General features: G+C 43.8%; 2 protein-coding genes across 15 annotated transcripts in view; one reads left to right on the top strand and one right to left on the bottom strand.

Moving 5' to 3' along the window:
• The window catches only part of LOC118511390 (protein vein), a 51947-nt gene extending 24925 nt beyond the window's left edge, over positions 1-27022 (top strand). For 12 of the 14 annotated variants that reach the window (XM_036054409.1, XM_036054410.1, XM_036054421.1 and 9 more), the window contains 5 exons: positions 20870-21038; positions 21139-21263; positions 21447-21561; positions 21800-21903; positions 26262-27022. In XM_036054409.1, coding sequence (XP_035910302.1) covers positions 20870-21038; positions 21139-21263; positions 21447-21561; positions 21800-21903; positions 26262-26347 — 599 coding nt within the window. In that variant the 3' untranslated portion in view covers positions 26348-27022. Of the gene's footprint in view, positions 1-20869; positions 21039-21138; positions 21264-21446; positions 21562-21799; positions 25256-26261 lie in introns of all 14 variants that reach the window. The other 2 variants (XR_004906146.1, XR_004906147.1) reach the window with 1 other exon arrangement.
• The window catches only part of LOC118511392 (leucine-rich repeat extensin-like protein 5), an 89216-nt gene that overhangs the window by 59105 nt on the left and 2831 nt on the right, over positions 1-27280 (bottom strand). The gene's annotated exons all lie outside the window — the stretch shown is intronic.

Below are 27280 nucleotides of genomic sequence, written 5' to 3'. Positions count from 1 at the left end.
TCGACCGTAAGACGCAAGAAGTGTGAATTAGACTTGATCTTTCACATGTCCTCTGAAGCTGCCCAGAGTTTAGCATGATGCTGTTAAACCTCCCAGTAGCTTAACATTTAATGCCCAGTTCGCTGCGTTCAAACCATCCCTCCCAGACACTTTTCCAATCACAAGTCGCTCCCAGCAGCAGACGCCGCGCATCGATGGGCTTCTGTTTTTGTTGCAGTCCGCTTTGCGCAGCCCTTTCGGCCGGCCTCTGATCATGTGAACAGCCGGTCGGCCGATACGAGTGCACCCGTTTTAGGGAGCGAACGGATCGCACGTAAAGCCGCTCTCTAAAAGCCCCGGCCTGGACTAGTGTGCTGGACCACAGCACGACTAACGGGGTCTCTACGGTTGTGTCAACTGCATGCAGCTTGGCTGCAACTCGACCGAAAGGGCCATGGGAAAAACGAACCGATCAGCCAACCAAGTTTCCGTCTCTCTCTATTCTCTCTCTCTCTCGGTTCCCAGCTGAGCAGAGGTATATGACCACGGTGAAGTAGGAGGACTGATGGGTTTGAATATTAAAAGGATGAGAGTTTTCCTTACGCCCCTTTAGCCAACTCCTGGTTATTAGACTAGGAAAATTGCTAGGCTGGGAAGAACTTCCACCCATACTACAACATCTCAGCTAATCTCGATCGAACAAAACCAAACAGTACAACTAATCCTGGACCCCCAGAGCATTACCAAACATCGATCACGTTTGTTGTGACAGCTCCCAAAACAAAACCAAAAGAAAAGCCGTTTCTTAATATATGTTCGCACAAACATTCGCAATTCAATCCGGACAATTTCCAAACAGGCACCACTGTGCACACACTACAACTTCATATTCGCCCGTACCCTGACGGCAATTAATTAAGCCATGGATTGTGTGCCAACGGTTCGGCAGTAGACGGTGTGAAGAACACCGAAACGAGCGCCAAACAAACTTTGCGGTACGAACCGAACCACCCCCAAACCAAATGCCACCCGTAGTATGTCGTCCACCCACCCATATGGATGGGAAAAAGTAGATCGTGCCTTCGAGGTTTTCGTAAGGCAGTGAGGCGACAGTGGAAGCGAACAACAAAAACACGACACACCACATCACCACGGCCGGCTGACTAATTATAAAATCTTTTTGTCGAGTTGAAATTTTTATTTTTGCCCGTCGTGTGTCCCATCGCGACGCTCCCGACGAACCACTCGCGCGTTTGTTCTCGATCACAGCATTATGGTACGATCGAAGGAAGCGCTAAGGGGAAGCGAGCAGTGCGGAGGAATGGTGCCGGTCGGAAAAGCCGAAAAGTGGGATCCCTCCTTGAGGAGTGCGTGAGTGAACGTGTGTGAGCCCGCACAGTGATCCCTGTGAGATCCCGCTCACTCAGAGAGAGAGAGAGTGAGCGAGAGCTGCGTGCGTGAGTGGCCGAGAGTTCTCAAGATCACGCCATGCAATGAGGAAAAACTAACCCGGATCGTGTTATAGTACATACCATTTTTGACTCACTCTCTTCGCGCCTGGCCATCACCAATTCGCACCAATTCTGTCATCGGCAGCTTATGGAGATCTATTCGCGCGGGTGGCATTTTTAAGCCACGCGTCCACTGAACCTGCTGCACACTCCTGTGGTTTTTTGTTTGTGTCTCCGTCCATTCACCGTGCATACAAGGGTGGGGAGAAGGGGGGAAAAACTGGGGGAGGAGGGATGAAAATTAAGATCGAGTTTATGTGATGACAAACGACTATGGCTTTCGAGAAGTGTTGCGTGTCCAGAGACCGATCCACAGGTTCTATTTGTTTTTACAGGTTTTTTCCGTTATGCTCACAGATCGCAAATCGGAACAGGTACTGGTGGTTGGTGAGAAGTTTTCAGAAACCTTCTTCACACAAACTATGAACGGGAAGAATTGAATCAAAAACGTTATTGGAAAACGACGTTTGGAAGCAATAGACAGATTTTGGGCGACTACTTCCATAAGCAGACCGTAGCTCCGGACGCCGTCCCGCCAACTTATGTTTATTTTGCTTAGATCGACTTAGTTGCAAATATATGGGGACAACAATATGGCGTTGACAGCATTTTATTTACATTTGAAAAGTGACGACTTACTCGGTCGGGGACTAGCCTTTTTTTTTGTGACGTTTTGTTTGCATGTGACACCGAATATGTGAGTGAAGAAATGTTTACTTGCTTGGAAGACCATCATCAATAAATTATCGCTGATAAACAAATGCAAAAGGGGAGGAGATCCGGTCTTCACACTGCAGGACCGGGGATCGTATCCCATCCAGATCGCCTCCCCGAGAGCAGGAGTGACTATCGAGATGAAACCAAGTCACAGAGAGCCAGCAATGATAGAACTCAAGGTTGTAGTGCCAAGCAAGGAGAAGATACGAATGCAAAACATTTTGATTCCCCGGGAGGCTTCCCTGTACATCTGACAAGAATACCTCCCTTTGAGTCTTCGCACAGTTACGCTGATGTTCTGAATCAATGTGCAATCTCTGAGTAAATGGCCTTGCCGGTGTTCTGACGTCATCGCCCTTGCCAACATCGGACCCGCAGCACAGTTCCATCTGGAACATATTCGTTAGCACAACCGGCTGGCAGTGTGGTGATGAGTCTTCAATTTGTCGGCATCCTGTGCCTTTGTGTGTTGTATGACGGCTAAATAAGAAAGAAAAACACCTATCAATCGTATACACCCAAGAGCGCCGGAAGCGGGTTCGACCATTGGCCGACCCGCTACCACTGCACGGGGTGTGGTGGTGGTGGTGTCTTCTTCCCGAGGATGCACTTCACTCAGCGCTTCGTACGAAAAGTCCTGCCACGCCATACGCGCCTTTTGCGGCTAGTTGTTTATTTTCCCGCCGGGCTGAAGTTTTTTGGCCGTGTATCCGCCCTGGCTATCACCGGTGTCGATTAATAGATCGTTTCTCAACAACACACGTACAAAAAAAATGGATGAAAAGTGTGAGGGTTGCTGCTTGTCGGATATCAATGGTGCTGGTTTTATTCAGCCGACGCAAGATCCGAGAACACCTGTGGGGAGCGCTCGCTTCTATCGGCACTACCCATGGCGCTTCCGTTTTTCAGGCGATAACATCTCGGACAGGACCGTTCGTGTTGGAGCGTGCGGTGAGATGGTGCACTTTTGTTTCCAATTTGTTTCTTCGTATACGGCAAGAATGAAACAAAAAGAGAACTGCACTTAAATTAGTCCCACACCAAAAACCAGTATACAAACTGAAGCTGTAGATAGCGCTAATGACAACGAAATCTGGTAGCGTAACTTGGAATTTGTTTCTAAATTTGTACAAAAAACAAACCTTTCCTTCATGTACACTGAAGGGTTGAAAAACTGTCAAGCAAGGCCATGGCTAATTTGAACTGGTTTCTAAACTCTGCTCAAAATATGCTTACCTTCATGTACACTCAAGGGTTTTTAAAAACTTAGTGTCTAGCTGTATGAACCAGCCTTCAAAACCTTTTCTCACGCTTTCTTTTAACTTTTTAGCGCAAGTTAGCTGTCCTTGGCTTGAGAAGCCTCATGCAAAAAGAGCGTTTGGTTGCTGCTCATTTGAAAAGCAAGTATTTTTTTTTTAGTTTTGCCATAACTTTTTCAAAAATATACTTAGATAAAGCCTTAAGGTGGCTGACTTTCAACGTTATGGGTTGTTGAAACTTTTTTTCCTTCTAGTGTTAATTTTTCGCCCCATCGTAACGACAGTCTGTTTTGCTCGTTGCAATTAAAATATTAAACATTTGTGTCCGTTTGCGTTCTGTGAGACTTTTTTGAAGTCAGTTATTTTTTTATTTTTTTTGTAGAACCTGCCCGAACCTCCCAAATTATGAGAAAAAAAAATTAAAATTCGTTAAAAAAACTTTTGCAAATGTTTTTATTTTCTGACCAGCAGCAAAACACGGTGAAGGTTTTCTTGGAAAAAGAATTTTCTCCTATCGTTCACCACTCACCGGTAACGATTAGACGGTAACGACTGTAATCAAAACTGAGTATTTCTGTTCCTCGGAAAACCTTGGCACGAGTTTTTCTCGTTTTGTTTTCTTCTTTTGCGAAAAAAAACGTATTCCCCAGATCTTTACATACACATCTCTAATTGCCGCAGACAGTAGACGAACCTGCGGTTTTTGCTCCGAACCGAACGCCCTGCCCGAAAAAAAAAACTTCGGTCCGTGTTTTCCACGATGGCGGTTTGTGTGGCGGCTCCGGAAACAGCCAAAGCAATAAGCAAACGCAATGTGCACTGGCCAATTCTCAAAACCAAACCAAAACATCAGCTAATCGACCGCCGGCTAGACAGCCGTCCAAACAAACACTCGCACAATTGTGGAAGATTAAAGCCAGAGGTGCGCGGAAGCTTTGATTGCCTTTCGTTTCGAATAGGTGTTGCTAACGAATTTACGCTCGCACCGGTGTAGTCTGGAGTTTGTGAAGTTGTTGCTCGATTCTTCTTTTCCCCCGCACACGAACTGCTTTTAATGCAAATAGATTCTTGTGTCCGAATTTGCAGATGGCACGCGCGTACGATGGTCGCGTTCTGTCATGTCTCGACAGCGAAATCCGTTTTTTGCTCAAACTGGTTAATTAACTTCTAAAAAACTGGTAATCATTTTCCCTTACCTCAAGCTTCACAGAACATCACAAGCTTCATCGAGATTTATAATTGGGGTTATACTTAAAGGTGTATACAATAAAAAAAAGGAATGCAATCCAACAGCACGTAAGCCATTTAGTACGCTTTGACAGGTATCCTTTTGACAGCAAGGATACAGACTGTCAAATCACTACCCGTATCATGTCTTCCAGATCTTGTCCCATGGTGAAGACTGACTATCCAACTACGTGGTATCGATAAGTCAGAAATGATCAGGCATGGTCTAAGTGGTCGTTGGGCCAAGAAAAAGAAGAAGATATAAGGATGATAATCACAGATATGAATAATTTGCTGGTGGAGAAGAGATGTTGTCTTTGATAAATTGTGTCTTACATAAAGTAGTCGCTTTCTGCGATTATTAAAAGAAAATGTTGTAACCAAAACGGACTATTTTTACACTACAATCGACTTAGTTCATCTCTCGCAAGTAGATAACTTAAAGTCTAGCGTATAATAGACAATCAGGTCAAAAATCTTGAAGTTTTGAGCCGTAGCATTATAATCCTAATCCTGGACAGTGACATTGTGTCAAGTCTTGTACAATTTTCAACACTATGAACTATTTTTAAATCGCTTCAAAATACGACTGACTATAAAATTATTGGAGATCAAATCCTCCACATTAAATATGACTACCAGCATATGCAATCTTTTTTATCTTGAATCCATGAATGAGGACATGGATGAGAAACGACCTAATCAGGACCCATAAAGTGTGCCTTCGTTCACCAAAAAGACCAGAATTACCGAATTGGTGGACGAGATAAACTAAAGATAACTTAAACTTACAAACCCCGGCACTCTAGCGAGTCCTCCGAAGTAAGACCGAATTAGAGAAATATTATAAACAATAAATATTAACACATTGCATAGATTATTAATATTCCGTTCCTACGGAACAGTACCAGTACTTTGCATTGAACTTCGATTCCGCCACATGTTTCCCTTAACTCAAACAACCTCGGCTCTCGACTCTCGAACCAAATTCGATCATTCGACCACATATACGCAGGTTACACGATATCTTCAGTTCATACAAACGGTTTTGCTCCACTCCAATTTAACCTCCATCAGCACACGCTTGACAGCTCCCACATCACCGCCTCCCAAACCTTACCCTGCCTCCCTCTTCCCCTACCCCTTTCGGCAACAATTGCGCGTGGGAGCGCAAGAACAAAACACAATGCACTCTTGCCGTCTGCCAAGAGGGGAGGAGGAAGTGCGCGCGCGCGTACAGTGTGGATCAAATCTCGAAAACCCCGAACAATGTCCCAGGCTGCCCCCGAAAAAAAAAACCTGCTGACAAACCACCATTTACCATTCGTTTCACTTACGGTTGGTCAGTCGTGCGGGTTGTGTTCTTGCTTCCCCTTTTTCCCTTAACCGTACTCCCCCCCTCCCGTTTATTGGGGGTTTATGTTGGGGGTGCTTAGAGGATTGTCTATGTGCGTTTTTTTGTTGTTGGCTAACCCCTAACCTATCTATCAGAATTTTGGCCAAAATTTGACCTACCCGGTTTTCGTCTCTCGGAAACCTTCCTTTCCGTCTACCCGTCATCCACAGCGGTAGCATGTTTCGGAAATTCGACGGAAGGTATAATTAATTTGCCGCTGATGTTAATATTGTCCAATAATCTAACCCGCGAACCGGGAGGTCGGGACGTTGAGGCCGAAGAACGGCCGGCGAGGTTCCAATCGGCTACGGCCATTTAATTCCGGGAGACCACCGGTCGGGTGGTTTGTAATTCGCAATGTTTCGCGTGTTTCGTTTCCCCACTACTACTAGCGCTCTTCCGCTACCTCCCCGTGCCCGTAACCGTACCAGACACACTGGAACCTTCCCCCAGCCTGGTGAGCTCTGCCGGTGAGCTTCGTTCCGAAAACACCGGAAGTCGTGGCAAAGCAACGATCGTCGCCTTCGTCGGGCCAAAGGTTTGAAGATCGTGTTCCGCTATGTTGCGTCTCTCGCCATTCTCACACGCGGGGCTTCATCCGTGGGTTGCCTACAATCCTGAACAGAGCGCTCTCGTGGGAGTTCTCTAGCATGGCGCGGCGGACAATTTCTTTTTCCTCTTTTTCGTCTGCTTTCATGCGCTTTTTTGGGGAGAATTGGCAATTGTTTGCGATTTTTTTTTCGTTGGGGTACACCATTTTGCGATTTCATTGCCAAAATGATTGAAGACAGCAATCCCGTTGGGCAAGAGCAGGACGGGAGCATCTCTTCGTATCGTCCTCACCTTGATCGCCACTAACCCCCCCGGGCCTGACCCTTCGTTGGGCGCACCGAGGTTTGTCATTAATGGCCGGCGGATGCAAGCAGTGGCAAAAATTGCAAAATCGTTACCTGTTGCCGGGTTGGTTGCCTCCGACGGCCGCACCGGAAGTAGTCACGTAACGCTGGGTTTGCGAGCGCTGCTAATCACCATGACCGCGCGACCATGTGCGGTCCCCAGGCGTACAAAGCGATCCAGCGAGTTTTGGGCCAAAAAATAGGAACACACACTAGCCGCACTCGCTCCCTAGACGAATGGATAGATCTCGGGTGGTTTGCTGTCATTTCTGGCAGTTTTTTTTTATTCGGCCCTCGCTTTTTCGGCTTTTCGGGGCTCTGTTGCAAAAATTATTTTTTCGCAAAGCTCCTCATTACGGTACTGTTCTTATGGGTGGGTTTGGATTATGTTAGTGATATGGGTTGGAATCACCGAATATACACGACAGCTTATTCTCTTGTATAAAGATGAAACAAGCTAACGTTTGTGATACCTGAAAGCATAGTATTTGTGGACTTGGAACGTGGGGCAGAAATGAAGAGTTTATTCCTATGACCTTACCCGTGTTCTATCCTATTTCTATCATCTGCCCGTATCTATTACATTCCCTTAAGTTCGTGTCACATTTGACGTTTAAGCTTAAACCTCGACGCTTCTTTGGGAAAGCCTAACTTAAGGCTTAACATGTATAATGAAGTATTATAATATACATCTAAACTTTTCACACTGCAGGACCGAAGTTCAAATCCCAACCGGATCGTTCCTCCGTAGTGAGCCCGAACTATTCAACTACGTGGTTTTCAACAAGTCTAATAAGCTTAAAAATGACAGGCGTGACCTAAGAGGTTGTTAAGCATAGAAAGAAGAAATAAACTGCGTTTATAATTCTTATGACACGAATCAATATGCAAACTGTAAAGAGTTATTCCTAGGTTGTAAAATTTGCTGTTGAGGTCGTCCGGCCGGGTTTCAGTCCAATCCAGACCATTCCCCAGTAGTGACGACTGACTATCCAACTACGTGGTATCAATAAGTCTAGATGCCAGATATTACAGGCATTAAAAAAAATAGAGAATGTCCAGTTTCTGATCCAGATAAGGGATTTTGTTATATTTTTAGAAATGTTCGAAAGATCCATAATTGCGATACATCCAAAAATTATGGTGTAAAACTATCGTTATAGTTCGAAAAGTTCCTCACTCAAGCGTTTGTAGCCTCATAGGAGGATCTACTATCCAGAATCTACTAAAAGAATCAACTCCATCAACTTTGGATACCGTTTTCCTCTGTTGCACACCCATACGAGCCTCTCCCTCTCTCTCTCTACCCTTTCTCTTCATGTCCATCTGCTTCACGCTTATTTTTTGCAAAATTCAACCGTTTGCCTTTGTTTCTTCGTTTGTCACAATTAAAAATCGCGAATTTTGTTTTGCGTTTTGAATTGTTGCTCTCTTTTTTGTGGAACATCAAGATCGCAACCGTCCGTTAGCATCGTCCGTTTTGTGGACAGATTGTCCAGCTTCTGCCGGTCATTGTTGCAAAAGGAGATCCCTGGGAGCGCACACACTAGCGGTTCCATTGTTTTCACACTTCAGTCGGTTTTCGCGACCTGCTTGGTTACTAACGTGCTGCAAAAAAGCCTCGGAGCTTGCAGTTTCTCGCGTCCCCATTCGCTCAATCCTAGTCATTAGTGCAAGGAACGAGCAGCGGTACGAGCATCATCAGCAGCTCTGCTCAAGCAAACAAATGGGCAGAAGTATACTCTACACAGTTATTGCAAAGATCCAAAGGCTCGCCAGCATGCGCCAAAACGCTAAATTTGCCAAAAAATACAACAAAGGCTTGCAACCGTCTCTGACCTGTCTCTGCCCGGCGGTTTGTGCTATTTTGCCACTTTTTTCTCCCTCCGTTTCAGTCTTAAACAAATTTTGACTTCATTCGCAGTAGCGTTGGACCAGGCAGCAAATAATCGTTTTCTTCCTCCTTTTTTTAACTGTCCCTGTGAGCCTCAGTTTTCCTTACTGCCGATGCCAAAAATGCTCTGACGATGCATTTTGTTTTTTGCACGATAGTAAATCTAAAAAGATAATAATAATTACAAATTAAAAAAAAACAGTTACTATTTTGAATGGAACCTACCGATAGCGAGCTTTATTTTTTCTGGCTGATGCTAGCATGAAAATGCCCGGCTTTTTGTTTGCCCTCCTACCGGAAGTTTACGAGGTGACCAATAATCCGCATCGATAAGTCATTTTCCGTTCCTGGGTCCTCACACCCTGCAGGGGAAGGTGCGACTGTGGGCAATATGCAACGCAAAATTGACCCGTCTGCAGACAAAACTTCTGGTGCGTTCTGGTTGTAGCAAAGCTTTGCATTCAAACCCGACCGAACACAAAATGCCACCGTCTGCTACTTCTGGGCGAACGTTTCCGTACACATTCGGTGGTGTCGGGTTTTTATTTTCATTTGCTATAACTTAATAATTTTTATTACGTCTCCATACTCTTCCGTGCCCTACGTGCAGGGCCAGAAATAGTACGACAAGGTTACCCATGAATCGACCACGAAGGTATTCAATTTTCCGGAACCGTGCCATTACGCTGATCAATTGCTTTTTGCCTGTGCAGTGGATGAATGAATCGAAAAGTGTGGTGTCAATTTTGATAAATTAATTTACGCTCATTAAGTTCTGCCCATGACGCAAGTCACTGGGGCATGGCGGCTTGGGGAGTGAAGGCACAGACTGTTAATGTTACGATCAGACGATCAAGGGGTGAAGAGTGTTTTCGTCGAGTAGCTGGTTGGTGTCGTGTTACGATTTCGTGTGGGAAAATATGCTTTAAAACTCCCCCCGGAAGATTCGTTTAACGAAAATAGGCACGTGAGAGGTCAATAAACATGGCTTAGTTTTAGAAGGCAATGCGATTTTCTTCGATATAAATCTTTAGCGATAATCTAGTAGAGGATCACTCTGCTCTAATCCACCTCAGCAGATCATTCGTTACACTAACAAGTTTGAACCCGAAATAGGAACTTAATACCGTTCCCGCTGTTGCCATAATTGGAAGCTTATGGTCATAACACAACGCTCCAAATGCGCCATTTTTTAGTTCCTCTTCTTTTTGCTGTGCACAAAACTGAATGGCACCCAGTTGCATAATTAAACGCACGCCGAGTCACACCGCTGCACAACGCATCAGCGATGACCCACGAAATCCAAAACTTCCTCCAACCCCTCTGCCGGTCAGCAAATCTGGCAGTAGCTTGACTGTGTCCGTTTGCACATTCCACCGCGCCATCTTGCGCATGAATTCAACCGATTGAAAGACGCGCGCGCGCCGCTGCACATACAACAGCAAAAAAAAGAAAAACGCGCCTAGTGTGCGGTTACATTTAATTACTAATGCAGAAATCTCGGCACCGCAAGCGCTTTGATGAGAGCGCTTCGGGAGAATGCAATCTGCACCGGGCAGATCTCGGAGGATCGACGGTTTGATCTGCGTAAAGTTTGCGTAAAAATACACACCAGCTTCAAAACACACATCATCATCGAACGTGCGAACACCCATCCCCATCGTGTGCGATCGGTGTTGTTGATGATCGGAAGGGGTAGAAGCCATGTGTGATGTGACGACGATATTGCCGCCCCGAATCGAATTACCAGACGGTGCCCTTCGGTGCACAGAACGGGGCCCGCGAATCAATATCAAGTATTGTGTGCGCCCCGTCTGTGCGCTGCCTTTCGATCGGAAGGTCACAACACTAGAAACTAATCGCAGAACCGCTGCTTGCCGCTTCCTACGCGGTAAGATTCACCAATGGTAGAGAAGAATTGACAGTTTTGTCATGCTGCCAATTTGTCACCAATTACGCGAGGGAACCATCGGGAACCCGGTCACTGGCGTCCCATATCAAGGTGACCACGCACGGAAGATGCGTACGCCATTTCTACCCCAATCTGGTTTTACGCAAGCGGTTCGTCGGCTCACTCCCGACAATGCTCGCACACTTAAGAGCTCATCCAAGCGGAGCATTGTTTTTTTTTTTGTTTTTAGCTGGCAACTAGTCGTTTTCCACTCGCGTAGGTTTCATTGAGAAGTTAGTACATAGTACAAGTTGAGATCTGGGTGTTTTGGTTGAAATGACGCACGTTGCCTCCATGCCCACATGCCACACGCGGTGTACCCCGAGTGTACGTCAAACACCTTTCCTGGCGTCAGTTCGTTGCAAAGGATACGATGTACAATACAGCTCGAGACGCATTGGAAGGACTCTCTCGTCTCCCACACTATCTCTTCCGCTTACCAATGTGCGCTACACTGGTTGATTGGTAATTTATTGCTCGTGAGTCAATATTTGTTCAAATAACACACCCATTACGTGGCGTCAGTGAAGTTCGAACCCGGTTGGAAAGATGGAGACGGCCGCAACAGTTGAGCATTTGAAAAGTAACGTAACAATGATGCTCTTACGTAGCGTTTAGCTAGTTTGCTTTTGCTAGGGATAAAGTCATCTCCGCTGTGGGAAAAGGAGAGAACCAGAATTAGGCGATCGCTTACCCTCAGTCAGACGGGGACGCAGCATTCAACATTTCTATTCTGTCGTCTATTTTTCGAACCGCGTTGATGGACCCGATCTATGACTAGAAGAACATCGTATCGTGTGATGATGAACATCCCTTCCCCCAACACAGTTCTTCCTTTTCTGCTTTGTTTTTCTCGCCTAACTGCCGGCACGGTTGGAGGATTGGTCCGTCTCGTGCACGCTAAACAGACATCCCCTGAGCGCAGAGACGCGTACCCAATCGCACACACGGAGACGCACTTTTGGTTCATAAATCACAAAAATAGACAGCCATCCATCTCCAACGGCTCCGGTAGTGCCTGTACGTATGGTTCCACGACACACAAACACCCGCAATTTTCCCTGCGATTTTCTCTTGCCAGCGGGGCTGGCAGCAGACACTGCCATACGGCTCGAACCCGACGGTGCTGCACATAATTGGTTTTATTTTTGTTCGAATAAGTCAAAAAAAAAGAAGCAAGATCAACTACCCCCTCACTAATATTCCCGCTTTAGAGCTGTATTTTAAGCGGGAATTGAAGTGTTGCTCTGGCGACACCGGCCGGATCGGTCTGGACAAGCGCGTGTGCGACGCAGTGCAAGTAACTGCGACGACAAAGTAAATCCACCCCGACCCTTCCGGTTATTGAGTCTGGACCTTACCCTATCGTGTGGTGCAGGGGTGAAGGAACTCTAGTGGTACTAGGATCTGCTAGAGCTCAGCAACCGAATGTCTTTGCCAAAAAAAACTCACACAAACACACACACATATGAATACAGTAAAATCGGGTAACTGATGAATTTATGAACTACTTCCGACTGGTACTCTGGCTGGTACGGTCCCCAGGGATGACTAACTAAGGTGTGTGTGTGTCTGGCGGTGGCGATCCTTGATGGAAAACCTTCGCTCACTTGCCGCTAGACTGAAATAGATTTTTGAGATTTCTAGTATCGTATTTATCGTCAGAGCGCGGCTCTGGCGCGAGATGAATGACTACAGAGACATCGCCTTGAACTATTGCCAAAGTGGCTTCCCCCGTTTGTCAGACGCAATCAGTCGCCAATTGGCTACGGATGGTACCTCGCCCTCAGACCAGAGCATACCATTATTGTCTGGAGTGGGACTCTGTATAATGAATACGGACCAGACCCTCCACCTCCCGCCCATTCTCTTGACTCTTGTTCCTTGCGTGGCGGCCAATGACATCCGCACGTCATGTCAGCTGAAGGTGAGTAGAGTACTCTTGGCTCTAAGTACGCCAAATTCATTCATCGTTTAATAAAACCGGCGCTGCAATGGATGGGCAGGCGCACTAACGTCCTAGCGTAACGATAGTCAGCACAAGACGAAACCGTCTGCCAATACCGTGCACGCAGAGACCGGGAACGCTCGCGCCAGAGACCGAGGCTGCCATTTCGACATTTCGGACCAAACGCGGCATGTTTTCGGAGGGTGGGTTGTTAAAATGCATCTTCTCTGCGACATATGATGGGTGGCATCGGATCGTATGGCTTTCAATCAACCAACACTCACTTCACCTCCTCTCGCTTCCACCCACCAGGGAAGTACGCAAGATGAAATCGATATCCGTGTCGCCGTACGAAATGCGTCCAACAAACGGCTAAACTCCGCCGTTCGCTGGTGCATCGCTTTATTTGTCATATATGTCCCGCTTGAGGATGGTTTTATTTCGTACACCACCATTCTCGCTTTATCGCAGTCAACCTAGCAGCGCACCAAACAAAGCTTCAAATCTAAAAAATATATCTACAAAACAAGGAAAACAACATTAACACGCGTGAACGACAGTAGCCAGCAAAATAGTATTAAAAAAAAAGTATACCACGAAAAGATGGGACCCACCTGTCCTGGTCTGGTTCTATTTTGAGCTCTCGGTGCACTTGGCACAAACCGCTTGGCGGTTGGAAAAGACGAGCGGGCGCGATGGGTGGTAGCTCTTAAGACGGCGCGCAACATTGTAACGCCAGCCACCACCAGAAACGTGTGCCGTGCGTTATAAGCCGGTTGATGGCTGGGGAAAGCATCGAAGGGAAAATGCAAAAGAAAATGCATTTTGAATGATTGCAACAGCATGCACGATATCTGAGGGTAGATGATTCGGTTATCCGCGCTTACAAGAGAGCAAGAGCAGTGAACAGGCGTGACAGAAACACGCTGCTGCAAACGGTTCCGTTTGTGGGAAGCAGAATTTTCTTAACTTCAAATTTAGCAATTATTTTTAAGTTAAGGAAATATTGCTTATGCGCACCATATCCATGGTTCTGTCCATTAGTAGCTACTAAATTTTCCAATTTTGAAGATAAATTTGATATAAATATTAAGATAACAAGATTAAGATAAGAAGATAAAAATTCGGATTATGCTAAGAGGATTATGTGGGCTATATCTCAATTAATCTTGGCTTATTTAATTTAATTTTCAAGCTATTTATTAAATGTCATCTTCAGGACCATTCCCGTTGCTTTTAAACGATGGCAAATAACTATCTTAGAGACTGAAAGAATATGTATGATCCTTCCTAGCATTCAAGATCTTGAGATTGAGGTTCCATGAGGGATTTTCATCTGCCTCGATTATCCTATATTATTCTTTTAAATAAAATCCTCCTAATCCTAATAAAAATCCTCCTAATCCTAATAAAAATCCTAAAGATCACTTCACAGTTAAATGTTATTTATCAAGAATATAGCGGCAAGAATAATAAAACAGTAAAGCAGATCAATACGCAGTATAGACTAAAAGCGCATGGAAAATATCATCCAAATTAGTTATTTTCAATTGAAATATTTTACTATAATGTCAATAATTATGTTTATGAGATTAATTACACCTAGATGTATTACAGATATAAAAAAATTTGATAATTTGAATAGCTAGCAATTTGATAATCGTTTGTCCCAGAGGTCGCCAGCCACTTTAAAAGTCGCATTTACATACATTCAGGCGCAGTCTACAGTACCCACATAATACCCATCTTCCTCAGAAGAATGCGTATCTCAACCAAATATTCCCCTTCCATTTACTGCTTCGAGCTGCTTGACGCACAATCAATTTCCTCCACGTTTAGCGCACGATTCGGCACCAAAGAGTGTAGTGAACTCTTTCATCAACAATTTTTCGCCCATATCGGCACAATTTTGTTTATACTTGCCGGGAAGCGGCGGCGGAAAATTCAACCAACCCCGGACGGACGGGCGCATAAGCCATCGAACTGGTCCCACCCCAATGCAACGAGCATATCTTGCCGCAGAAACGCGATCATTTCTGCCTGTGTGTGTGTGTGTGTTGCGTTCCCTTCGTCCCCTTTATTGGTAGTCCCGGCTGCTCCCTCGTGCGTAGTGGCGGTGAACCGACCGGCCTAACCTTTGAGGTTATGCACAGAGCAGCAATTGCCATAGAGAAATGGCTGGAGATGGTGGATGCCTTGGGATTAATGGATGCACACACACAAACACTTCACAGTTCGCTGCTCAGGGCTCATCAGTATCGAGCGAAAGTATGAACATCGCATGTCTCTTGCAGACATCTTGGTTGCCACCCTCAACGCTTCTTCCTTCGGTATCTTGGCCCAGCGGCTGCGTTGCTGGGGCTCTGTCGCCTTTGGCACCTTTTTGGGCGGGTGAAAGAAATGTACCGCGAGTGTGATCGGTGCGAACTGACGTTGGCGGCGTCGGCGGCAGCAGCCAAATAAACAAATCATTGTTTGCAAATCGCCCAGCCGGCACATACAGACGCCGAAGTCCAGTGTTCGCGATATGCTGCCGGCACAAATGGAGCCGTCCGCCAATAACCGGGGGCCCAGAACGCACCACCGACCGGGCCCGGCCACCGCGAGATTGATCGATTTCAATCTATATTCATTCCAGTTCGGGGTTTGGTATTTTTATTATGCTTGCAGTTTTATTTTATTATACTTCTTCCGCGCGCGGTTTATTTATAAGTTGTGCCTGTTTATTCCTTCACATTTTTAGATGGTAAGAACGTTTTTCATGTTTTTTTTGTTGTTATTTTTGTTTCTATTTTTCTTATAAACCGCTTTGTTTCATTTGTTTATATTCAACCGATGTGTGTGTGTGTGTGTGTGTGTGTGTGTGCTTACTCACAAAATGATAAACTTTTTGGGCAATGGTTTTCTTCCTTTTTTTCTCCCTTTCATCATTTCATTGCCGCATAATTTTGATTCCCAACCGAATCATGCTTTGCACGATGATCACGCACGGATCACGAACACGTTGAAACGATTTTAACATTCTCATTTTGTCCTCTTCCCAGCATGTTGAAGAAGAGGCGGTTAGTTTGAATTTTTCCATTTAATTTTGTCGCCCTCGTCACAATTTACAATGAGCAGACAATGCAGCAGGCTGGGTGGTAGTGATGGGAGCTCTCGGAATCGTAGCTATCCGGTGCCGATTCCACCGGCCGAGGTGCCGGTTCATATATCATTCCGATTCAATTCCTAGAATTGATCCCGGAGCTAATTCTAGAATCGATTCCGGAACCAGTAACGGATTCGATTCCTATTCGGGAACATATTTCGATTTCAAAACCAATGATAGACCCGAATAAGATTCAGACTTTGAACTCGGAAATAGTGGTACGAAAAAAATAACATCAGACTTTTGGTTCTGCACTGAAATTCTTCTTCTTCTTGCTTGGCACTACAACCTTGAAAGTTCTCAGCCTGCCATTTCTGCCATTCTGTGACTTGATTTTACCGGTACGAAAAGGCGGTCTGGGTGGGATTTGATCCCCAGGTCCTGCCGTGTGAAGATCGGTGCCGCTGTCTCCCCTGCCACCGGACCGGCCATTGATTTCTTGGGGTAATTTAATCCGCTTGCGATTCTTTAACCGATTTCGATTCCGGGGAATCGATTCCAATTGCGGAACCAATTCCGGACCTACTTATCGGAAACGATTCCGGAAAATTCGTAACCGTCCAGAATCGATTACGAACAAAACATCATTTTGTCCATCACTACTGGGTGGATTGTTTTACTCTCGTTCCCGTGTGTCGGTAGAGACTTCGGGCCTTTGACAGAAATATTACAATATATTTTAGGCAGACCAAAACCAGGCGGCACAGAGTGTGCACTTTTTGCAGGTGCAGGTATCCCGTGAGCCGAAAGATTGATCGATGTTTATGCAATGGAGGGAGAACTGGTTGGTGGAAGAATTTTAAATACCATTGTTGAACCAACCGCCCGCTGGAGATCATGGCTTGCTCTGCATCGTCTGCACCGATAGTGCACCGGGTTTCTTGGTTCACTTTTCTTTCTGCGAATGGAATGCTATTAAATGGCCATTCCGAGGCCCATGTTCGAAAGCGGAGTGGCTCCTTTGGCTTAGCTTGCGATGTGAAACTTTAGACTCTCAAATAAAGTAAACACAACGTTGATGTATACGTGAAGTCTTCGTTAGTCTGGTCGAAGTTAAGATGTCAGAGAGATGAACGCAAAGTTCATCGTGAAGAACGTTTGGTATAAACATCCGTAAAAAAGCTGTCCCGCAAAGGAGTCTTCTTCTTGGCCTAATCACGATTTTTTTGACTTACTAGACTTCATGATACCACGTAGTTGGTTTGACAGTCCTCATTGCGACGGAACGGTCCACCGCGACACTCTGGAGGATTGGTCCTGAATTCTAATCGCATTATGAGACAAATATCCTTTTAATTTGAGACGATTTCGAGGGCGCAATGCACTTTTCAAGACATCACCAACTATCCTTTTCAACGCATCCTTTTTTGCACTACCTGACGTTTCTTTCCACCTTCTCCAAACATTCTTTCTGTAACTAATACACCCCGAATAACTCATCTCGCCATTTTGAGTCATAAAATGCGAGCGTTTTTTTATTGCACGATACTCGTGTCGACGAGTGGTTCAATCAGTGTAGGCCGTAGAGTTGCAAACCCATCCTTCAGCTGATGTTGTTCCTGAGAAGATCCTATTGCGTACGGTGTTTTTTCTTCGCAAAATTACTAGCCGGTCGGATTAAGGCAAGAAAAGTAGCTTGCAGCGGTGTTCATCACCAGCACCACGATAACGACGGTAGCGTACTCGACCAGTTGACGGCACATCTTGGCTGCTTGGAATGCAAAACGACTCTGACTATCGAACGACCGGCCGAGGTTTTATACTCCGAGGTTTAGCATTGCGTCGTGCGGCATCCGATGGAAATTTCCATCAGTTCTCAAAAAAAAGAGCTTCCTCACTTGTAGGAACAAGTGGTTCCCAGCAGCTCGTGTCAAAATCGAAGGTACCACCGAAACTGTGTTAGCCCACAATCAAAACAGACTTCGCAAACAAGTTGCGCGACGTATCGTGTGAGATTATTGGTAACGTACACCACGTCTACAAAACGTTCAAGCCTTCATCTCAAAACGTCGAATGATGATGGAATATTGATACAACATTGCGGCGGTGTGGTGCATTTGATTCGATTTTCTCTTGTGATAAGAATATCGGCACTCAACTTTAGCAAACACTACGCTGATGTTTGAGTGACGTCTGACCCCATATACGTGAGGTACGATAACTTCGATGAACACAAAGTTCATCGTGATGAACGTTCACTACGAACGTTCGACTGGGAGTGAAGCTATCATGTAGCAATTGCCCTTGTTTTTGAGGAATCTTATCCTTTTTTTAGTTTTACAGATCGACTTTGCAGACATCCTTCGCCAATGCTCGGTGCATCGCTAAGTTTCCACCTTCCACAAATTTTCTTTCAGTTTCGAAAACACCGAAAACCTCTATCGAATTCTATCGTTCGAATCTTATCTAGACGCCTGATAAGCCATTATTAAATGGCCGACATGACGTAGCAAGGTCTTGAAGGCCAAGAAGAAGAAGAACTCACCATTTTGCGTCAAAGGTTGCGTGCGTTTTTTTATTGTACGGTTCTCATGTCGGCGAGTGGTTCAATCAGTGTAGGCCTGTAGGGGGTTGTTGCAAACCCATCCTTCTGCTGGTGTTGTGCCTGGGAAATGCCTGTTACGTTTGGGTGTATGTTCTCTCGAAATGACTAGCCGGACGGATTCAGGCAAGGAAAGTAGCTTGCAGCGGAGTTCATCACCAGCACCACGATAACGACGGTAGCGTACTCAACCAGTTGACGGAACATCTTGGCTAGTTGGAATGCAAAACGACTCTGACTATCGAACGAGCCGCCCGGTTCCACTTTATATTGCTCACCTAATGCATACGTTTGCAGCCAATATTTTCTTTGTTTGTAGTAGAAATCCATTCTCGGAAAGAAAAAACACACTTTTTAGCACAAGTGTTCCGAAACGGGCACGGGCCAATACGTTACGATTTAACGCAGGCTGTACTGCAGAATCAATACAGACACTGCAAACATGTGTTGCGAAAAAAAATTGGGACCAAACCACGCATCCACGAAATATTGCTTGCTCAGAATCTGTCTGTCTGTAGTCTGTCTGATAGGATAAAATTGGAAAATCTTCAAACCTTCAACACGAAGAACTTTTTAAACAAAAAAAAAACTTCAAACCTAGTTCGTCCTTGATCAAAATTGGGAACCATTTTTTGCCCGCGCTTCTCGGGCTCAGTCTTCGTGAGAGAGGCTCACAGTAAAGACCACTTTACCAGCCCGTCAATATTCACCAATATTTACGATCGACCGCACACGGGTGCCGCTGTGCCATAAATCATCGTCCAGACCTACACCAGGGACGTCGTTTTTTTACGATCTCACAACTCACCCGTCAGTATTCCATTTAGCAGTTGCACGCGTTCATGCCTTCGCCACCCGTACAAGAGCCGGGGCCTGTCTGTGGAGCGCAACTAGCCGTTCTGCGCAGGTTCGCCACCGGCATCGTGTGTAGAAGAGATCCAAGTTCAAAAACCTCATCAAATTTTGCGAATGTTTTCCATTTTTTCCACCTCTTTCCATTTAACTGCGAGGCATTGAGGAAGCAAGAGACACGGGAACTTTGAGAAAGAACCGATCGTAACCGAGCGAGAAAAATCAAACATACTCTTACAGTGCGTGCAAAACAAATAATGGTTATAAGTACAGTACGGTATCAGAAATTACAGCTGAGCATGATCGGGATAAAGTAAAGAACACGGAGCAAAAGACTTACTTGTATTAATCATAATGTCTATATAATCTGCAACGTCTCAAACCCTAATACATTAACTCAGATTATAAAAAATTATTACTAACCACAAATTAAGCGATCACAAATCTGCATATAACACCAATCAGACTAACAGTAGGCTATTGGAAAACGCCACGTCAGACTTGAGCCGAGGTTAAATGCGTCTGAAACAGTGCTGAAAGCAGACGATATGCGGAGCTTAGGGTCGGATCGACCAGCGCTGAAAAGGGGTTGAAAAATACGTAGCGTGTCGTCCGGTGTCCTGAGTGATCATGCTGGTGTATGATGACGATTCAGGAAAACACAAATGTAGAACCGATATTTCCTTTCAGGTGACTAAAAACGGCACTGCGTATTATGCCTTCTTGAAGGAGGCTCCAGACTCCAGAAGTGGAGAAGACCGTACCGCTTGGCAACCGATAGTAGATTGTTGCGGGTTTGCCTTAGAAGCAAGCATAGGGTGCAGCGAGTTAGCTTACGTTGAAGTTGAGCTCCAATGAAGCATATACCAAGACCGACCAAACGAGAATGCGTTAGTGCAAACTGGGAAGCGATATTCTTAGGTTGTCTTACAGATGAGGCCAAATAATTGAATTTCTATAGGTGTTGTTCATGAAATGACTTAAAGAGACGTTGGTCCTTGAGAGATTTTTTCGTGATTTGCTATGGTTGTTGTTCAAACGGCTTACAGAGACTTCCGTCTCTGAGTTATTCTTTCTCTGGTTTCCTCTGGTGATATACAATAACGCCATCAATATGCAGGTCAAACACGGACAATATATATACGATGGTACGCAGAGTGATGTCGTTGAAAAAAGATGATAAAAAATCGGGTGCTTCGTAATGGCACGCCAAATTTGCCAGAGTATCCAGAATATCCTACATATATTTGGATAACTACAGATGAACGGTCCTGATGAGATTTGATCCCCAGTCCTGCTTATTGTACTATATCACTCCCAAGAAGAGCTGACAAAACGACGATGAACCATGTTAAACAAACTAAATGCTGAACATGGATATTAAAAACCGTCTAAGTTTAACTCTTTACACTGTTGTGCGGATGATATTTGGTTTCGAATTAAACCGAAACGCTGCTCACCACACGGACCTCACAAGACATCCTCGATTTCCCCAAGGTTTTCACTGTTTTTTTTTCGTTCCCTCCATCTTCTACTAATCAAACCACAGGTACCCGACCAGTGATCCATTTCATCACACCGAACGTGACACGCGTCGAGGGTAAGCGGGTACGGTTGGTGTGCAAAGTCGGCGGTAACCCACCGCCGAAGGTGGCCTGGTTCAAAGATAAGCGGCTGATCAACCGGAACGCCACCAAGTACACCCAAGTGCATCTCAAGTGAGTGTTGAGAACCGTCTCAAAGCTTTCCACCTATCTATCGTGTGTGTGTGTGTGCGTACATTTTTAAACCTTCGGCTCTACACTTTCCCATTCGCAGGAGGCGGTCCGTGCTGATCTTCAACGCCACCACGTCGGATTCTGGAGAGTACGAGTGTCGGGCTAAAAATAGATATAACAATTCGTCCGTCTTCAACTCGACGCACGTTAAAATTACCTTGCCAAGTAAGTACCGCCTTGTCTGTGTTGCGTAGTAGTCCGACAGAGTTCATCTAGCGGGTGACTCAGGTCGTGATGCCACGATGCCCGATTTTTTGGCCAACACGTCATCGCGCAACGAACCTCGATCACTGTTACGATCGATCGGTGTGTACTATATTGCCGTTTTATTTGTTTATACCTTTGCAGAATCGTCCATTCCGGCGGTCTACTCGAGGACCTGCGCCGGCAGCCATCGGGACGACTTTTGTCACAATGGCGGCACTTGCTTCGACATTGACACCCTCGGGGAGCTGGCTTGCTAGTAAATATCCACCATATATATATAAGACACCGTGCTCTTATCGCACACCACCGTCTACTAACATACTTTGGCTTTTGATAATTTTAATAGTTTTCCAAATTATTTAACAAAACAATTTCCAATTCGGTAATACGGTCTAATACAACTAACTTATGTCCATTCCCTCTATCTTACATAAAAAATATACGTTTACATCCACACTAATCTTCATCTCTTCTTGCTTTATTGCACTTCACAGCTGTGCCAAGGGATTTTCCGGCCATCGGTGCGAAAACAAGGTCAGCGAGTTAAGTCCGGTCTTGTCGAACAAGCAGCAGGACTGTACATCACAGCGATACGCAGGTTATTATTGCTAAAGCTTTATAACATCAACAAAACCCCGAAACAAACGAACGATACCAAGCAATAGGAAAACTCCCTCCCCGATTAACCACTCTGCGACCGGGCAGCAAACCGTGTGTAGAAGTGTGAGATTCCGTTAGAAAGAGCCCAAAGGCGCCCCAAACCCCCTTGGGGGCCAAGAACCCTAACGTCAAAAATCGAGTGTAGCTAAGATATTGGAGAGCTGAAAGCTTTTGTGTCGACGCATTTGCTTGACGTGACAATTCCGACCTCCATCGCAGCGTCGGCACACCCATCGAGCGATCGTTCGGGCACTCGGGAGATTTGTTCGCGCGTTGTGCAAATTAGTCAGCGAAAAACCAAAAATTAACACTAGTAGAACACTTCGTCTAGATGCAGGGCCGATGAACCGGTTCATCAAATATCAGTTAGCCAACAGCAGCCAACGAATCATCCAACGACGGTGAGCTCTTCGACGGTCTCGTCGTTTAAGGAAGTCTTGTACATATATATAAAACAAAGCTAGTAAAGAGCTATCGGGAGCCTAATTATGGACTTAAATCATCAAAGCGCAACCCTTCTTCTATATCCAACTCCATCGCCCAATTTGACTCAGTAGCAAAGAAAAAAATGGGTTGGATAGTTAAACGGGAGACGGTAGAAATAACCTTGTGTTCTGCACAGGTGCACACACCAGGAGGACAATAAACAACAAAAAAAACCGGGAGGGAAAACATTACAAAAAAAAGCTAAAGAAAGATGGAAAAAGAAAAGAAAACGAGGGGAAAAAACTGTGCACTATGGGAAGAAAAGTTGATAGTACAAATTTGTGTATAATGTATAAAGTGAAACTTATTTATTTGTTTTATGTTTACGTAAAAGTGGTACGGCAGTGCGGTAGCCCCGAAAGAAATCCGAACAAGCAAACTAGTAATTAATGACGGAAGCGCAACTATGGAAGCAAAATTAGTTTAATTTTAGCAAACGATAGAGCAACGAAAACAACACTCCTACTACTTTTTGTCGTCGGGCAGAATAAAAGCAAACAGATGATTAAAACAAACGACAAAAAAACCGTGACGCAAAAATAAATTAAAAAGCCAATCCCTGTACTTCAATAGTAAAACGAAGGAAATGCTTCAACCACATTAACACTGAATTATTGCAAAAATAAAAAAAAAAAAACATTCCAGTTCTTGGTTGGATACCGTCGTCGTGAGCTAGAAGCAATCGAAAACACTAGAAAACGAAAGCTTTTAGAAGAAAAGTCATAAAAAACCAAATACACACACACAGACACATTCACTATTTCAACACACATACATCCACACATTTAATTGTTCTCAATGGTAGTGTTTTTGTTTTATATGGCTAGCAGCGGAAGAATTGGTGTTACGTAGCTTCTCTAGTTGGTTGGACACCATTTTGTGTTTTTTAATTACATAAATACAGTCTTTTGAAACATTGTAGACTGTTCTGCACACACACACACACACATAAGATTTTTTTATCGGAGTAAGGTAGTCCCAAAGTTGGCAAATGGCAAACAATTCAATCACCATAATTAAGATCGGTTTTGGAGTAACTGATAATACAGTCACTTCCCAACTTACGCGGATAATGGAGGACCAGAAATTACAACTCGAAATTAACTCGAAAAACCACACTTGACACATCGCTCATCGAATGATTCAAAAAAGGAAATTTAATCAATCATTTGGAAAATAAAATCTAAGAATTTACCCATATCTAATTGATAATCTATTCCACTGTGCGTGTGACGTTTGAAATTAATTCAAAGCCCTACAAATGTTTAGTCACTGGCAACGCAGAATTTAACGGATTTATTGAACTCAAGATTTAAAACCACATAGTAAATTCTGAATGTTATCTTTTAATTGTTTTTAAATCACGTAAACGGAAGTCCTGCGTAAGTTGAGAACTGACTGAAATCATATAATTTTTTTTATTTGAAATTAATTTCTCTTTTAACTATGCAAAGTTGTTTGCAGCAAAAAAAAGCTCAAGAATAACAAGTTTTCGGGTGGTGTGTAGTATCAGTTTTACTTCTGAAGATTTTATTCGAAACCAACCAAAGGACCTACGTAGAACGTTGTAATTTCCGAAACGTTGGCCATCTACTACTACTAATTTCAAAGTATAGAAGTCACACATCAAACAATAATAACCTACGGGACAAAAAGAACTACGCACACAAATCCACACTACTACAACAACCGCAAAGGAAGACGTGTGCAATATTTACAGTCTATTACATGCCCTCACAAAAAACTAAGGTGTTGGTTTTAAGGTGCTTTCCTTTGCTATTTCATCAAACCCTCTGTAGAAAGCCTTCTCCTTAACTGAAACGTCACAGTTCGCCCCGGAAGCAAAGGTGCCGCAAAACACTTACAAAATTTTAAATAAATTGTTAACAAAAACAACCATGTCGTTACCAGCACGCTGTTGTGGCACACGGACATAGAAAAAAATGACGGTTGAACGTTAATGGACCGTAACGTGCGGCAGGATCACACAACTGTTTTGACGGTTGACGTCCGTGCCCCGTAAGCACCAAATTAGTTTGATGTAGGGTGAGGTTCTGCAAGCGGCAGAAGAATCCTTTAAATTCAATTACTTCTTACTGTAAATAAATATGAATCATGAACTAGCAGAATTGTGATTCTCGTTCTTTTTTTCAACCTAACACAAAAGCACATGAGTATTATAGAAAAGCGAACTGTTGCCAATACGACTCCATGCAAAAAATTAAAAGAAATTGTGAACGGCATAGCTAGTCCTGTAATGTTCTCTATGTGTGTAGAGAGTGTCCTTAGCAAAAGTGGCTGAAAAAGTAAAGAGAGTGAAAATGACAACAACACAACTGTACAGAGTATTTGTTGCTTGCACTGTGGACGTTATGGATGTACGTTGGTGGCAAAAAATTTATCAAGGTGAAAAGTAGAAATATTGAACAAAAACTTTCGAGAGTGTGTAGATAGTATGGTTTTTGCTTTTCGTTGCAAGTGAAAAGAGTTAAAGCAAATCGCCGATTTTCTGAAGCAAGAAATGCAACGCCACGTGCCTACAATAAAACAGCAAAGGTAGATAGATCTACACAATCAAACAATCTCATTTCTGGCTTGACTTCTTGTTTAAACCATTGGGTTTGCAAAAACAAAATGGCTACAATCGAGGATCACCAACGGATCGGATCGCCAACCTTTATCTAGCCACTACCAAACGCAAAGAGCACCACGGGAAGTAACACGCTTTTCCGCAAGGACGCAACAGAAGACTGATGCCATGCTCAGAATGGTTGCTCAAAGCTCAAAGACAGAGGCCACCGAAGGTGAGCGCAACTGACGTTTTTTTTGTTTCGTAAAAACTTTCTTCCTAACTATATCCACTCTGTGCCCTTACTGATGCCTAACAATAACACGATACTAGCCCGCTGTGTAAATATACTACCACAATAACTACTTGTGCTTACTTCATCTGTGTTAGTGTACCGCTGTACTGAAAATAACAAAATGGTGATTCTTTCTTCTAAAACGAACTTCATTATTTCCAATTAACTTTACTAAACCTTTGCAAGAAAATAACACAGTATGAAAAGAATGTTGTTTTAAATGTTTTAAAATGTGTATGTGTGTGTGTTAATTTGTAATATGTGCTATGCAGCCAATGGAATTGATAAATGGAGAATATTTTATTAAATTAAATTATTATTAGATTTTCATCTAATTTACTTTAGTTAGGGTAAAAATCAAAAGATTCGATGGATTTGATAGAGAAAGAAAAGGCTAAACAAAAAGAAACTTTTAAATGAGCTAATATGTAACGCAAAATTAGAAAAAGGAAAAACAGAAACCATAAATCAAAGCAAAAAAGAGAAAAAGAAAAAAGAAGTAGAGAAAAGTAGTAAAACATAGAAAAAAAACGAAAAACCTTGAGCAACAAACTATAAAAATTAGCATCCAAAAATAGAAAAGAATGAAAATAGCGAAACAAATCGAAATATTAAACGATAAACAGCATGCTAACACTACGAAAGTGCATCCATGCCACCAAAGCTGTTCCTGCGAACATTTAACAAGCTGCCGCCCAATCAACACAAGCGCCATTGGAGCATGTGCTTGCGGAACCCATGTATTAATGTAGCAAATTAAGACTTCATCACTAACCCAGCTTCTCGTTTAGTGTCGTACGAACCATAAACAAAAAACTAACCAAATGCAAAGCGCTCCTCTATCTTTGTCCTACATAATGCGTGTTTTCCTAAAAAAATTGAACTCACTACCACCACTAATGTATGTGTTTTTGGGTGTATGTTTTCTTTTTCATCCTATTCGCAGGACGACTGTACACCGAATGTATGGACTTTGTCGTGATGGATTCGCCGGCACCGGCAATGTACGAGTACGATGATGATGATAATTAAGGTTCTTGTGATATGTGGGCCCCCCCTAAAAGGGAACTTTACGATGGACTGGAGGACGTCATTCGCGGACGGATGCTAGGCCGTTATACACACGTTCAAATTCGACATGCATTACACAAACGCACATACTTGTAGCACCACAATAATTGGCCAGTAAACTACTACTACTTCCCATGCCATGTACTGGGCGCGCCTGTCGCGGAACACTTCCGAAGCAGCAAGTGAGCCAGCAACTAGCCAGTAACGATATTATCTCGGTGTGCTTTCGGTGTCAAAATGATAGTGAAGAAGAATATGGTACTGTAGAATGTGGTGGTATGCCTATAATGCTAAAAGCGAGCAATGAAAAAAAAAACAAGTTCAGTTCTTTTAATTGCCTTCAGGTAGGAACGCCACGCGCACTGAACGATTACAGTACGACCCAACACAACAACACATTTAAAATACCAAAGAATGTATATAGCTAAAGACAACGCGTTAAATAAATGGTAACAATCGTGACAGAAAACAGCAAATACAAAAATTCATTATTTAATCAATGTCGCTAAGCAATCCCCCATCTGTTTTCTGTTATTTGGACGACGTAATGGGTTACGCTAAAAGTAAGCAAATAAATAATAAAATAAATCGAAAATAAAGTGTATTTTAACTTATAACTGTGCTTTAAGTATTTAAGAAAAACGTATTCTTGTTTGATGTCATGTGAAGGAAAAGTAGTCGAATCAAAAGTAACCATGGTAAGTTAGTTTCAAGATTTATGTTTAGAAGGCCGAAAGTTAAGCACGTTCGAGCAATGGAGGCGCATGGTACGTCATAAGCTGTCACGTGTCTATGAAGCCATCATAACATCAAAATAAGATTGATATCATTCTACCATATTTAAGCGAATTTATTTCGGGAAAATAATTAACGAATATCAATCGGAGCACAAAA

This window comes from Anopheles stephensi, chromosome 3 (genome assembly GCF_013141755.1).
Source record: "Anopheles stephensi strain Indian chromosome 3, UCI_ANSTEP_V1.0, whole genome shotgun sequence".
Taxonomy (NCBI): Eukaryota; Metazoa; Arthropoda; class Insecta; order Diptera; family Culicidae; genus Anopheles; species Anopheles stephensi.
Note: the sequence above shows the minus strand (reverse complement) of the source record. Positions and strands in the feature narration are given on the sequence as shown.